General features: G+C 40.0%; 1 protein-coding gene across 1 annotated transcript; it reads left to right on the forward strand.

Annotated features, from left to right (window-relative positions):
• The first annotated feature begins 3863 nt into the window (after positions 1 to 3863).
• Positions 3864 to 14098, forward strand: coro1a (coronin, actin binding protein, 1A). The gene is made up of 11 exons (XM_053338507.1): positions 3864 to 3957; positions 5181 to 5384; positions 6446 to 6568; positions 6692 to 6821; positions 8870 to 9051; positions 9843 to 9962; positions 11121 to 11225; positions 11316 to 11461; positions 12142 to 12199; positions 12288 to 12503; positions 13672 to 14098. The coding sequence occupies exons 2-11, from the start codon at positions 5187 to 5189 to the stop codon at positions 13762 to 13764; spliced, it is 1371 nt and encodes a 456-aa protein (XP_053194482.1). The 5' UTR covers positions 3864 to 3957; positions 5181 to 5186; the 3' UTR covers positions 13765 to 14098.
• Positions 14099 to 14526: the final 428 nt, after the last annotated feature.

A 14526-nucleotide genomic window follows, 5' to 3' on the forward strand; every position in this document is an offset into this window, starting at 1 on the left:
CCTTCCTTCTTTCCTTCCTTCTTTCCTCCCTCCTTCTCTCTTTCTTTCCTTCCTCCCTCCCTCTTTGTTACCTTCCCTCCTTCCTTCCTCCCTCCCTCCCTCCCTCTCTCTTTCCTCCCCCTACCTTCCTCCCTTCCTTCTTTCCTCTGTCCTTCTTTCCTTCCTTCCTCCCTTCCTCTTTTCCTTTCTCCCTCCTTCCTTCCCTCCCTCCCTCCCTCCTTCCTTTCTCGAGGACAACAGGAGGGTTAAGTTAAATGGGTGAGAGTAGATGAGGATATAGTGTGCTAATGTGGCTCCTTACAAGTAAAGAAGTTCTCGTGTGTGTGTGTGTGTGTGTGTGTGTGTGTGTGTGTGTGTGTGTGTGTGTGTGTGTGTGTGTGTAGATTGAAGCAGGAAAGTCCTCACAGTGATGGAAAGATGCAGACATTGCTCAACCTCAGTTTCCCAGAGTTACTGTAGGGTTTGTCTCACATTTATCAAACTGCTGAAAGTAATATTTTGGACAATGATTACAGTAGAAATGTAAGAATATAAACTTTTTTTAATAAAGTTTCTCTTAACTTAAAAATGATATTAAATGTAAGAGAGCTCCAGAAGTTAGTGTTTAAAGCTAGAAAATGAGGAGAGTTTAGTTGGGTTTAGGTTAAAATGTGAGGGAAGATGAGGGGTTAGAGTATACAGTGTGTTAAAGGATAATTACGGTTTTTTACAACCTGGACCTTATATCTAGCATAACATACGATCATTTACTCACCCAGACAACTTTGGTGTCATTTGGAGTCGTTCAGACGAAATTAGCTCCAGTGTTGCGCTGCGTATATCCGTATATCCGAGCCTCTATATAACGCATTATCTGCCGCGAAACTAGTTAATTTCACCAATATTTAGTTATGATACGTTACTGCTATTCCCCTCCGAGCCCGCGGTGGCATGTTATCAACATCCGGGGTCTATAGGTTGACCTGCTAACCTCTGATCTGGATGATGTCATTTCAGATGATGTCAGATCAGAGTTTTTTTTAAATTATTATTATTATTATTTTTTATCATCTAACATTAATTTAATCCCGAATAGGCCTAACGTCAGTACAATGAGTGTTATTTACATGAACGAGACAAATAGGCAAAACAACCCAACATTTTCCCAGCAGAGTAACCCCTCATAACTCTCGTGAATGGCCGTGACAATGACTGCACTTCCTCACCAAGCCACTGTGAGGCGCTGTAAAATAAACAATAATTCAGGAGCGCACAAACTGCGGACATGAACGCTCTTTTAAACTGAGGCCTAGGTACTACGAAGCAAATTCAACATATCCAGGGTATCTTTCAGTTATCCGGCTTCACTAAACCAAACATTGGACATCTGGATGATTATCCGTACTACCAAGCGAGTTATCAACCCTCTCAGTCAACCCTATGTCAGATCAGAGGTTATCTATGAGAGGTTAGCAGGTCAACCTACAGACCCCGGATGTTGATATCATGCCACCCTTTCTTATATACAGTCTATGATGCCACCGCGGGCTCGGAAGGGGGAATAGCACTAACGTATCATAACTAAATATTGGTGAAATTAACTAGTTTCATGGCAGATAATGCTTTATATAGAGGCTGCGCTTCGGTGCCCCGTGTACTCGCATTATACGAGGTGCAACACTGGAGCTCATTTCATCTGAACGACTCCAAATGACACCAAAGTTGTCTGGGTGAGTAAATGATCGTATTTTATGCTAGAAATAAGGTCCAGGTTGTAAAAAAACGGTAATTATCCTTTAATGTGGGTCCTGAACTTCTATAATGTGTGTAGACTGAAGAAAGAAAGTTGCAGACATCGCTCAACCTTAGTTTCTAAGGGTTAGGCTACAGCTTCTTATTGTGTGTAAAAACTATAATAACACTATCAAACTGCTAAAATTAATGTTTTGGACATGAAAGATGAAAGTAGAAACTCACACATTTAAGAATATAAACTATTTATGAAGCTTCTGATGAATTAAAAATCCTCTTAAATGTAAGAGAGCTTCAGAAGTTGGTTAAAGGAAAGGTCACAAGGTCATTTTTACATGAGACTTTATACCATTTTATATCATATATCAATCATGTTCCCAGCAGTCCAGGAGTAGAGAGTATCTTAAAGGATAGATTCACAGTTTTTCAAGTCCAAATAGCCGACCAATAGAAACAAACACACTGTTGGGGAAAGGATTTATTACAGTGTGTTAATGTGGGTCCTTACAAGTATAGTAAGTAGAAGTTCACGTGCGTGTATGTGTAGATTGCTCAACCTTATTAGAGCTAATTATTCAATGTGAAAACTCATGGCTCACGTTTATCAAACTGATAAAACTACACAGGAACAGGAACAGGAAAGATGAAAACTCACTTCAAGCTTCTTTTGACAGCTCCAGAAGTCAAAGGTTAAAGCAGAGGTTAGATGTTCATTATTAGTGGTATTTAAATGAGACTTTATGTCATTTTATGTGATCCGTCAACCGTTTTCCAAGCACTTCAGTAGCAGAGAGTATCTTAAAGGACCCTAAGTGTAAATAGCTGAGCCATAGAAGCAAATACACTTAAACTGAAAGTGATGAGGGACAAAACAGTCCTTTTGAACAAACGGTCATTTAAAAGTTGATGTGAAATGCATCTGAGTGAGTCATATCAAGAGGATATCTGCCACATTTACAGTCTTCCCTGCCCTCTTTGTGTTTCCCTGTTGAGCTGTGGTGGAAGTATAGTAACAAAAAGAGGGACCTTGACACTAAAAACACTGTAATGTTGAAAGATATCTACTTGATTTGACTCATTTTGACAGCTGAAGCTTCATATTAGCTTCAGATCAACTTTTAAATACATTTTTACACACAAGGTGGACTTTGGGTTTTGGTTCCTATCTCTTACATTGTAAGAGCATTATGAAAGGACGTTGACTGTTGGTTTAAAACACTTGAAAAATTGTGTGGTTTTGCACAATCTGTGTTTAAAACTAGAAAATGAGGACACTTTAGTCAGGTTAAGACCTTTTTTCTGTTAAAATATTAGGTTTAAGTTGTGTGTGCAGACTGAAGAAGCAAAGTCCTCACAGTGATGGAAAGATGCAGACATTGCTCAACCTCTGTTGCTAAGGGTTACAGCTTGTTATTGTGTGTAAAGACTCATGGCTCACATTATCAAACTGGACAAAGATTACAGTAGAAATGCACAAATTTACACTTTTTAAAAATCAAACTTCTTGACTAAACTAGTTGATTTGACTCATTTGGACGGCTGAAGCTTCATATTAGCTTCAGATAAACTTTTGAATACTTTTTTGCACAGAAAGAAGACTGTGGATTTTGTCCCACATCACTTACACTGTAAATACATTATGTTTGAATGGTCTAATGGTCAGTATGAACAGGATGGGTGACTGTTCATTCATTAATTCACTCAATCAAACAGTCAGGAGGATTGAGGATCTAAGAGAGATAGCAGGCACATACTGTCTGTCTTAACCACATCAGACAGATAAGAGCCACTCAGTGATTTTAAAAACAATAAAAGAACAGATAGACGTAAAGTTTTTCCTCCCAGATATCTTCAACCCTCATCTGTGTTTCTCAGAAAGTTATCAATCTGGTAGGAAACTTCTGTGTCCTTGTGATGCATTCAAATCCTTTTAATGAGCTCAATATTATTCATACACTCAGTGAGACTGCAGCCAACTACATATGACCACAGCTGCAATTTAGTTGATGTGAAAGACCTCGAAAACAGTGTCTTCCCCTTCGTGCTGCCTTCAGCTCTAACATGTCAAAGGTTACCACCCACTTCCACCTTCATTTGAAAGTCTCACTTCCTCTATGTCAGTTTGTGATGTACTTTAACCTATCATCTCACTCTTAAGTCCTCATTCTGGTCGACTGGTGCACCGTTGAAACTCCTTCAGCCGAACCGACTCTGCACGACTCCCAGGTAGGCCCGAAACATCTGTTTGCAGTCTGTCATGCAGTTCACTGAAGACATGAGGTCATGTATTTGAAGTAAATTCAATATTTATGCCTCTTTTATGAGTCTGGCATTTGAATTGAGCATCATTGTTCCACATGGCCCGACTTTCTCCTGCTTCAAGTTAGTGAAATGTTTCCTACGTTTGCAGCAGGCGATGTTTTCCATCACAGCACTGAGGCGGAGGAGGAGGGAGATTATTGACATGCATTTAGGCTCTTGATAAAATTACGGCTCACTCTATAAAGGATTATTAAATTAAGTGCAGAGCAGCCGGAGAGGTCTTGTGATGCACATGCAGCAAAACTGTTATACTCCTCTGAGTCTGAGCTCAAGGGCGGCTGCAGATTTCAGGAAGTAGAATCTACAAATGGAGGTAAAGCAAAACCATGTTCAGTTTGGTTGTTGTTTATTTTTTCTAACTCATTTTGCAGCAGCTATTGACTGAACTTTAAATGATTTCAAGGGAGGCTTTAACACAAATCTCATTACTCAGGTTTCTTTGCTGCGTTGGTAGAGGATGCATTCACTGTTTATATGTTAACTTGCTAAAAATGTGCCTTTTTTTAAAGTATATATAGCCATAATTGTGGGGAAATCAATGTGACAATGACAAATTTGGCACGAGAGAAAGGCTTAGTGGTTTTTTCTGCTCACTCTGGAGGATGTGGTCTAACTGACGACTCTTGTACCTGTTAAAACACACAGCATGTGCGGCTCAGTTTTGCGTCCCACGGCATTGATGATGAATAGCATGTTTAGTGTCATCTTTACGCTGTTGTTTTGAGCGCACAGACGGTTAATAAACTTAAAAAGCTGGATCTCAAATTAAAAAGAGAGAAGGTGGAGAGAGGGGGAGTCGGGTGGGGGGGGGGGGGGGGGGGGGGGAGTGCCAGCCACAGACAGAGGAAGCAGTTGTGAAAGCTTTTGCTTCCCCTTTTCCTCTTTGCGCTGTGTCGTCAGCTTTGTGTCTGTATGTCCACTTGAAAGCTAAAAGCACAAACATGAAGAGACTAAAGACAAATGTGCATTGGTTAATCTTTGTGTTAAGACGATGACATTTTGAGTGAAGTAGACTTGCACTGAGTAGTAGATTTCAATTTCTTTGTAACTCTTTCAATCATTTTACACCAGCCTGTTTGCAAACATAAAAACCCTGCCTTCATCCCCCCCCCCCCCCCCCCTCCTAGTTCACCATGTCCAGGAAGGTTGTGAGGACCAGTAAGTTCCGTCACGTCTTTGGTCAGGCTCTGAAAGCTGACCAATGCTATGATGACATCCGAATCTCCCAGATGACATGGGACAGCAATTTCTGCACTGTAAACCCCAAGTTTGTGGCCATGATCGTGGACGCCAGCGGAGGAGGAGCCTTCATGGTGTTGCCCCTGAGCAAGGTGCGTACTGTGTGATCAAAGTCATGCAAAAAAAAAAAAAAGAGCCACAACCGGCTTGCCTGTGGCCCTTCTGTCTCTCATACTACCATTTTTGGATGTGTAGAGGTAACATTTCAGATGCTACAAGATGTGATACTTTTTTTTTTTCTTCTTGTAAACACCACGCTCACACTTTCAAATTTGCATACTGTCAATCACACATCACACAGCTAGCTGAATACGGAAGTTTGGTGCTGACTTTGAGTCTCTCTACACGTCACTTGCTCTGCTGTCGAGAAGTTTTCACCTTATTAGGAGTTTGTTGTCAGCTCGAGCCGGGGCAGGATGTGGTCTCTGTTCAGTTACTCTGCTTATGGAGTACGTTTAGATTTAAGTTCACTGCTCCTTTAATGCATCTTACGAGCTAAAAAAAAGTGGAAATTGCAAAACATGTGGACTCATCTGTATGTGAACTCAATAAAGATTAACTGCATCTTTTCTCAGGCTTGTGAATTGAATGTAAAGCATTAGTAGAGTATAATTCTCAATGGGTGTGAATCTTACTGCTGATGCATGGATATACCTATAAACTGGTGCTTTAGCTTGTGTCACATTGGTTTTAAGGATAAATAAACACTTGTGTTAATCAGCCACACTTCAGACATCTCTGTAGAGCCACATGTGATTGAAACAGCATGCTGCAAAAAAAAATGAACAAAAAGATTTTATTGAGATTTTTAATCAAATAGATGCAACCAAAAATTAATAGTCATTATGCCCGAGGTCAAGCATGGTGATTCCAGGGAGGGCCGTGCGAGCACCAGAGGAAACATGGGATTTCATCTTCCTGGCCCCGATCGTCTCTCTAACCCAGTTACAAGGCATTAGGAGTAATTGAAAGCATAGCTGTGGAATTTGTATCAGCTGACTATCAATTCCTCCCTCCCACCTACATTAGATTGTCATAGTTCTTCTGCCTCTATCACAGTGTGTGCCCTATAGTTGCCATGTTTCTGTGTACTGTATGAATGAGTTTCTGAGAGCCGTCCTCACCATGCTCCCTGATGTTTCTCTCTCTGCAGACAGGACGTATCGACATGTCCTATCCGACTGTGTGTGGCCACACAGGACCGGTCCTGGACATTGAGTTTTGTCCTCACAACGACAACATCATTGCCAGCGGCTCTGAGGACTGCAGTGTCATGGTGAGTGATCTTTCAAGAGTTTTAGTTTCTGCTAAAGCATGACATGACTTTTTTTTTTTTTGTGCTGCCATTGCTGTATGTGTGCACAGTCAATGTCTTTAAGTGTCCTTTTTCGGTGAATAGATTTGGGAGATCCCGGATGCTGGACTGACCACATCACTCACAGAACCTGTTGTCAAGCTGGAGGGCCACTCCAAACGTGTCGGCATCCTGTGCTGGCACCCCACCGCCCACAATGTGCTGATGAGTGCAGGTACTACTCTCTTTTCAAGTCTGTCCTAAAACTATATTCAGATTCCCAAATGAACATTTAAATACAGTCACTGGTGTATTTTTTAAATTAAGATCCATGAGTCCTATTCTTCAATTTCGAGACGATAAGTACATTAAAGGACAAGTTCACAGTTTTTCAAATCTGTCTTAAAACAACACTCAGGAGCCCTAATTAAAATTAAAACATGTTTTTCTCATTCCTCCTGTTAATACTGACCATTAGAAGATCTCTTCATAATGTACTTGCAATGTAAGTGATGGAGGACAAAACCCACAGTCCTCCTCTTGTGCAAAAACTGTATTTAAAAGTTTATCTGAAGCTAATATGAAGCTTCAGCCGTCCAAATGAGTCAAATGAAGTATATATGTTTCAATGTTACAGTCTTTTTAGTGCCAAAGTCCTTTTTGTTACTATACTTCCACCACAGCTCAACAGAGGAAACACTGTCTGAGGAAATGTATTTAAAAGTAAAAAAAACCTTTAAATTCTGTGTATTTTGTCCTCCATAATTTGCATTATAAGCACATCTGGAGGAGATCTTCTAAAGCTAAATGATTACAGCAAAGCAAAACCTGTTTCAGTGTTCACATGTTCACCTCACTATAGTTTTAAAACAGACTCAGCTGTCACTGCAGCTGTGTTCACATGATTTGACAGCTCCTGTGCAGAAATGCTTTCCGGGGTTTTAGAGGAACCACATCGAAGTGACAGTGTGACAGTGTGACAGTGTGATGCGTCAGTGTTGTGCTGAACAACACTAACACCTCCAGACGTTTGAACAGGAAGTTCTCACAGTCCCCACCCATTGTCTTCACTTTGAACAGCGATCAGTGGTCTCATTGACAGATAAGATCACAGAATCAGCAGCATTACCATCCAGTCTGTTTCATGCACTAAATAATTTCACCACCATTAAAAAAAACGCCCTGAAAATAGAGTTGAATGTCGTAAATCTCCATAAGTAGTTTTTTGCATGTGGAATTATTAATTTTGATAACAGAATTGTGTAATAAATAACCGATTATGATCATATTATCATGATACAGTGATCCAGCTTCTAATTGCTAATCTAATCTACAGTTAAAGCTGCAAATTATAATTATTTTCTCAGTTAATCGATTGGTCATTTGGTCCATAAAATGTCAGAAAAAGGTGAAACATGTTGATCAGTGCTAGCAAAAGCACCAACATGACGTCCTCAAATGTCTTCTTTTGTCCAGACAGTCCACAACCCAAAGATTTTCGGTTTATTTTTTAAAAAAGATAAGTAAAACAGGAACTATTCACATCTAACAAGCTAGGACCTGAGATTCTTTTTAAATGACTAATAGATGACCAAAGGAGTTGGTGGTTTATTGAGTAATTGTCTAATCTTGGCAGCGCTACAGTATAAACCTGTGATTTATGGATGTGATTTGTCAGCCTTAATATTTGATGTGTCTGTCATAACTTTTTTATTAAGATTTCATTTGGTTTGTTTGTTTGTGGGTGAAGTTCTCTGTGGTTATAAGAACTACTTTATCATTGCTGTTCAAACTGAAAATCTAAAACATGTCACTTCATGTTTCCTTAAGAAAAGAAACCCTGAAATGTGAAAGCTTTCATTCACAGTTCAGCTTTTCAGTTAGAAAATAAGGTTGGATTTCAGTTTGACACTTGAAATACATTTGATTTTGACTTGAAGGTTAGGGTTAGAGGGTTAGAGGGTTAGCGTTAGGGTTGAGATGAAATGTTTTCTTCTCTTTACCTGTCTTTGCATTTAAGATAAGATCAACTTTAATGTCCCGAGGGAAATATATGTAAGGAAAAAGTGCTACACAGAGCTGCAGTCAAGCAATACATGACAATTTAAAATTACATAGTCAAAATAACACACAGCCTACAAGACAATGCACCAGTGCACTTGTGCGAAGAGTGATGCACGCAGCTGCAGGGGAACAACAAGGCTATGCAGTGGTGCACAATGCAAGAAGAAAAAAAAAGAAAGAGAGTGAAATTACATCACCATTGTCTGTGCGCCCCTGCAGGCTGCGATAACGTGGTGATCCTGTGGAACGTGGCCCGTGGCGAGGCAGCAGTGAGGATCGACACCGTGCACACTGATGTCATCTACAGTGCCTGCTGGAACAGGGACGGCTCCCAGATCCTCACCGCCTGCAAGGACAAGACCATGCGGTTGCTGGACCCTCGCAAGGGCACTGTCATCGCTGTAGGTTTTCTTATTTCACCTCCCCCACCTTTTTTTTTTTTTTCTTCTCTCCTGTAATGCAGCACTGGCACCAATGTCACTGCAGCTGCACAAAGTAATCATATTTCATATTTCATGGAGCGCCATTTATCTCACAGGCCATAATTATGTCACAGTTTTTGTTTCTATAATGTTTGAGCGAGTGGATTTAATTTAAGTAAACAGACAAACAAGAAAATAAGATAATGAAGAAGCACATTGAGGGTATGATAATGAATCATAATGTTTGCTCTCAGGCAAATAAGTTAGACGATAAAAAACTTTCTGCTTCTGTATGCAGGAATTTGGTTTAATTTCAGTGCAAAACTAAAGAAACTTAATGAATTTCTGAGCATGTGTTTGTATAATCTTACACAAAATGTTTAATTATAATAAGAAAAAGAAAAGGAAGAAGAACAAGAGGAAAAAATACATTTGATATTATCATAGTATGAAATAATTTGAATGACTTAACATGTAAAATCCAATGATATTATGTTATTTTTCTATCGTAATGAGTAATGCTTGGCCCAGTTGTCAGAGTACAAGACTTCTTTTACAGTAACACAGTGAAATCCATAGTTCTGTGTTTAAACATCTCTTCCAGATATGTTTTAAGAACTACTCTATACTGAAATACCTGAAAAAGTTCAAATGATGCTCGTAGGCTCGTAGGAAACTTTCACCCTTCACATTTTGAGTTGAGGGGAATTGCTGATCGGTCCTTTAATTTTGTAACACCTCCATCTCTGCTCCTCCTGAACCTCCTACAGGAGAAGGAAAAGCCTCATGAGGGCTCCAGGCCTATCAGGGCGGTGTTCGTGTCCGACGGGAAGATCCTGACTACCGGCTTCAGTCGCATGAGTGAGAGACAGGTGGCGCTATGGGACCCGGTGAGTGACAACAATCCTACATGTTCAAGTTTGTCAGGAGTTTTGTCTTTTACAGTCACTCGTGTATTTTTTTTATAAAGATCTATGAGTCTTATTCTTCAGTTTTGAGATGATAAGTACATTAAAGGACAAGTTCACAGTTTTTCAAATCTGTCTTAAAGCAACACTCAGGAGCCCTAATTAACATTAAAATAGCCTTGCTGTAATCATTCATCCTATTCATCCTGTTCATACTGATCATTAGAAGATCCCTTCATGATGCATTAACAATGTAAGTGATGTAGGCACACAATCCACAGTCCTCCTTCTGTGCAAAAATGTAATTTAAAAGTTTATCTGAAGCTAATATGAAGCTTCAGTCGTCCAAATGAGTCAAATCAAGTAGATATCTTTCAATGTTATAGTCCTTTTAGTGTTAAAGTCTCTCTTTTTGTTACTGTACTTCCACCACAGCTCAACAGAGGAAACACAAAGAGGGAATTTGATACTAAAAAGACTGTAAATGTGTCAGATATCCTCTTGATATGACTAACTCAGACTGCGGAAGCCTCATATAAGCTTCACATCAACTTTTAAAGGCATTTTTCGGCAAAATCACTTAAACTAAAAGCACATTTCAAGGGGGAACAGGACATATGGACACCTCACTATTGTTTTAAGACTTGAAAAATTGTGAATCTGTCCTTTAAAGCTTTTTCATGGCATACTATAGATCAAGTAACAATTAGAAGAAAGACAGATCTGTTGAATTTATATCATTTACAAATAATACTATATACTAAATATACCCTTTTTTACTCTTGACATCTTGGTCATTTGTTTCTTAGGAGTCATTTACTGTATTTACAACACTGCTGTTTCCCAACTGCCAGGTTACAGCACTTAGGGTGGTGTATCCCACATGAAGCTCAGTTAAATACATCCATGGCTTATCAGCAGTCTGCTCCAGCCGCCTTTTGAAAATATATAATTATTATTTAGACACTTTATACCTTTATTAGATAGAGATCGTGTGAGAGATTGCACTAAAAGAGGAAGAGCTGTGGTTCATGTTTGATACCTCAATCTTTAAACCACGGCAGCGCCTCAAACAGTCTTTTATATTACATTAGATTTGGTGAAATGTATAACTGAGTGTGTCTGAATCTCTTTTAACAGAAGAACTTCGGAGAGCCTCTGACCCTGCAGGAACTGGACACCAGCAGTGGCGTCCTTCTGCCATTCTATGACCCAGACACAGGCGTCGTCTTCCTCTGTGGCAAGGTTAGATTGAGGTGTTGAAACATGTTTTTGTCTCACAAAGACACAAACATTACAGCTGCTGACTTCATTTTGTCACAATCTCCGTCACAGGGGGACAGCAGTATCCGTTACTTTGAGGTGACAGATGAAGCTCCGTATGTCCACTACCTGTCCATGTACAGCAGCAAGGAGAGCCAGAAGGGGATGGGGTACATGCCCAAGAGGGGCCTGGAGGTCAACAAATGTGAAATCGCCAGGTAGTGACGTTCAGACTGTTAAATAAAGAGAAATGGAGCTATTTTCTGTTATTAGTATTTCTGTCATTTTGAATCATTTAAAACAGGGGAGTCAAACATGCGGCCCGTGGGCCAGAACCGACCCGCCGAGGGGTCCGATCCGGCCCACTTTCCTTCCTGTGTTCTTTTCCTTCCTTCCTTCCTTCCTTTTGTCCTTTCTTTTTTCCTTCCGTCCTTTCTTCCTTCCATCTGTCCTTACCTTTCTTCCTTCTGTCCTTCTATCCATCAGTCGTTCCTCCCTTTCTTCCTTCTGTCCTTCCTACCTTCCTTCCTTTCTTCCTTCCATCTGTCCTTCCTACCTTTCTTCCTTCTGTCCTTCTATCCATCTGTCCTTCCTCCCCTTCTTCCATCTGTCCTTCCTACCTTCCTTCCTACCTTTCTTCCATCTGTCCTTCCTCCCTTTCTTCCTTCTGTCCTTCCATCCATCTGTCCTTCCTCCCTTTCTTCCTTCTGTCCTTCCATCCATCTGTCTTTCCTACCTCTCTTCCCTCCTTCCTTTTTTCCTGTCTTTCCTTCCTTCCCTCCATCTTTTTAAAGATCAGGCCCACATGAGATCAAATTGGTCTGTATGTGGCCCTTAAATGAAAATGAGTTTGACACCTCTGCTTTAAAATAAACGTGTAAAATGTTTCTACCTTCAGGTTCTACAAACTCCATGAGAGGAAATGTGAGCCCATAGTCATGACGGTGCCCCGCAAGGTAACGCTTAAAGGTTCATTAGTGTTAATTGAGGTTAGATTGTGGATTCCTGTCATCAGCTCACTCTTTCCTCTCTCTGCCTGTGCAGTCGGATCTGTTCCAGGAGGATCTGTACCCAGACACCGTCGGTCCCGAGCCTTCAGTCGAAGCCGATGACTGGTTCGATGGAAAAGAAGCCCCGCCCATCCTGATCTCTCTGAAGGACGGCTTTACAACAACCACCAAGGCCAAGGAGTTCAAAGTTCTCAAGAGCCTCATGAAGACCACGACTGCCTCTGCTGGGAGTCATCAGGACAGCAGCGGGGTGAGACGTCTAACGCTAAATATGCTATTTATGGTTTAAACCTCTCGAAAGTGTGTCAGTTGGACATTTACTGAAGTACTGCAATGAAGCACTAAGTTTAGGTGCTTATATGGTTCTTTCTATTTTACTACATTTAACCCTCCTGTCGTCCTCCCGGGTCAAATTAACCCCATCTCTCTTTTGACTGTTCCTTCTTTCCTTCCTTCTTCCCCTCCACCTTTCTTTCTTTGCTCCTTCCTCCTTCCATCTTTCCTTCCTTCCTCCTTTCCTTCCTCCCTCCCTCCCTCCCTCCTTCCTCCTTTCCTTCCTTCCTTCCTCCTTTCCTCCCTCCTTACACCTTTTTTTCCTTCCTTCCTCCCTCCTTACTCCTTTCTTTCCTTCCTTTCTTTCTTCCTTCCTTCCTTCCTTCCTTCCTTCCTTCCTTCCTTCCTTCCTTCCTTCCTTCCTTCCTTCTCTCCTAAATTCCTTCCTCTTGTTATCCTTCCTCCTTCCCTGCCTCCCTCCCTCCCTCCTTACTCCTTTCCTTCCTTCCTTCTCTCCTTACTTCCTTCCTCTTTTCCTCCTTACTCCTTTCCTTCCTTCCTCTTGTCCTTCCTTCTGTCCTTCCTTGACCTGAGGACAACAGGAGGGTTAAAAGGGACATACTGCACTCTATATTTATTTCACAGCATTAATTCAACAGTTAATTGCTACTTACACATTAAAAAGTGTCAGTAATACTGATTAAATAATAAAATATTTAATAATGCAACACTCACAGGGGCAATTCAGTTCAGTCGGTTGCATTCTGCAAACTCACCACTAGATGTCACTAAATCCTACACACTAGTCCTTTAACTATATTTTAATGATAATACTTGTATTACTTTTTCATTAAGTCGTATTCAAAGTGCACCTATTTACCAATATATGCCAAAAAATCTATTTCTTTGTATTCTTTTATCAAATTCTCTTCATTTGAGGTGTGCTTACATAGACTTGAACTAACCAATTTCCAATATCCAAACGTTGTGCCCCACCTGAACATTTTTGATCTGTTGACATTTTAATTACTCAAGAAAATCCTCTCCCAACTTTATTATTGGCTGATGAATTAGTTCCACAACTTCCATCTAGATCATTTCCATCATAACTCGTCTCTTTCTCTCCGTGTCTGTTTGTCTCTCAGGAGGTCCAGTCCTTGAAGAAGGAGGTGAAGGATCTCAAAGCAGCTATAGAGGAGCTGACCAAGCGTGTGAGCGAGCTGGAGAGCAAGCATTAAACTACAGATGTTTGACAATTCAAATTCAAGAGCAGACGGACAAAAGAGGAACTGGGGAAAAAGCAAAGAAACAGTTTCATTGATTTTTGACGTTTTGGCATTATTGTGGTGACATTCATTCCAATAAAATTTTAATTTTAGAAGGAGAGGGCTGTGTCTTCTCACTGTATATTGAGACAAAGGGAGAGATCAAGACAACTGGTATTATGAAACTACACTTTATTTTAGTTTGAAGCTTGAATTTGTTTATTTGGTTTGTCTTGGTTTGATCAATTTTAAAAATGCCTATTTTAATATATGCTATAGTTTGAAATAAAGTCTTTTTCAGAATACATTTTTTGGCTGTTTTTATTTTTATTCTTTATTTTTTTTTCTCACACACAAAAAATATTACACAACACATATTTTGAATTACACCAAAATTTAATTGTGTATATACTCATTATGATACAAAAATGAGAAACAAAACAACATAAGCAACAACAAACGATATATAAAATGTTCTGAAATGTGACACGGACGTGAATGCACCATCAGAGAAACAAGTGCATACAGATGCTCCCTGAGGCCTACTGAGGTTAAACCTTTGATTAAACATCAATCTGACAGCTTTTTCTGACTGTGGACAAGAGCAGCAACAAAGATATAGAAATAGAAAAGCTGGAAAACACACAATACAGGCAGACTCTAAACTACATGTCAAATATGACCCACTAGTGCATTTGTTTACTTTTAAATTCTTAGTTTGGTTTAGGGTTAAAT

Source organism: Scomber japonicus, chromosome 18 (assembly GCF_027409825.1).
Source record: "Scomber japonicus isolate fScoJap1 chromosome 18, fScoJap1.pri, whole genome shotgun sequence".
Taxonomy (NCBI): domain Eukaryota; kingdom Metazoa; phylum Chordata; class Actinopteri; order Scombriformes; family Scombridae; genus Scomber; species Scomber japonicus.

Excerpts from the sequence above, each read along its gene's own strand:
- coro1a (XM_053338507.1), top strand. The coding sequence starts at position 5,187 with ATGTCCAGGAAGGTTGTGAGGACCAGTAAGTTCCGTCACGTCTTTGGT. Across the intron at positions 6,822-8,869 it reads CAATGTGCTGATGAGTGCAG|GCTGCGATAACGTGGTGATC; the intron begins GTACTACTCTCT and ends GCGCCCCTGCAG. Across the intron at positions 9,963-11,120 it reads AGGTGGCGCTATGGGACCCG|AAGAACTTCGGAGAGCCTCT; the intron begins GTGAGTGACAAC and ends CTCTTTTAACAG.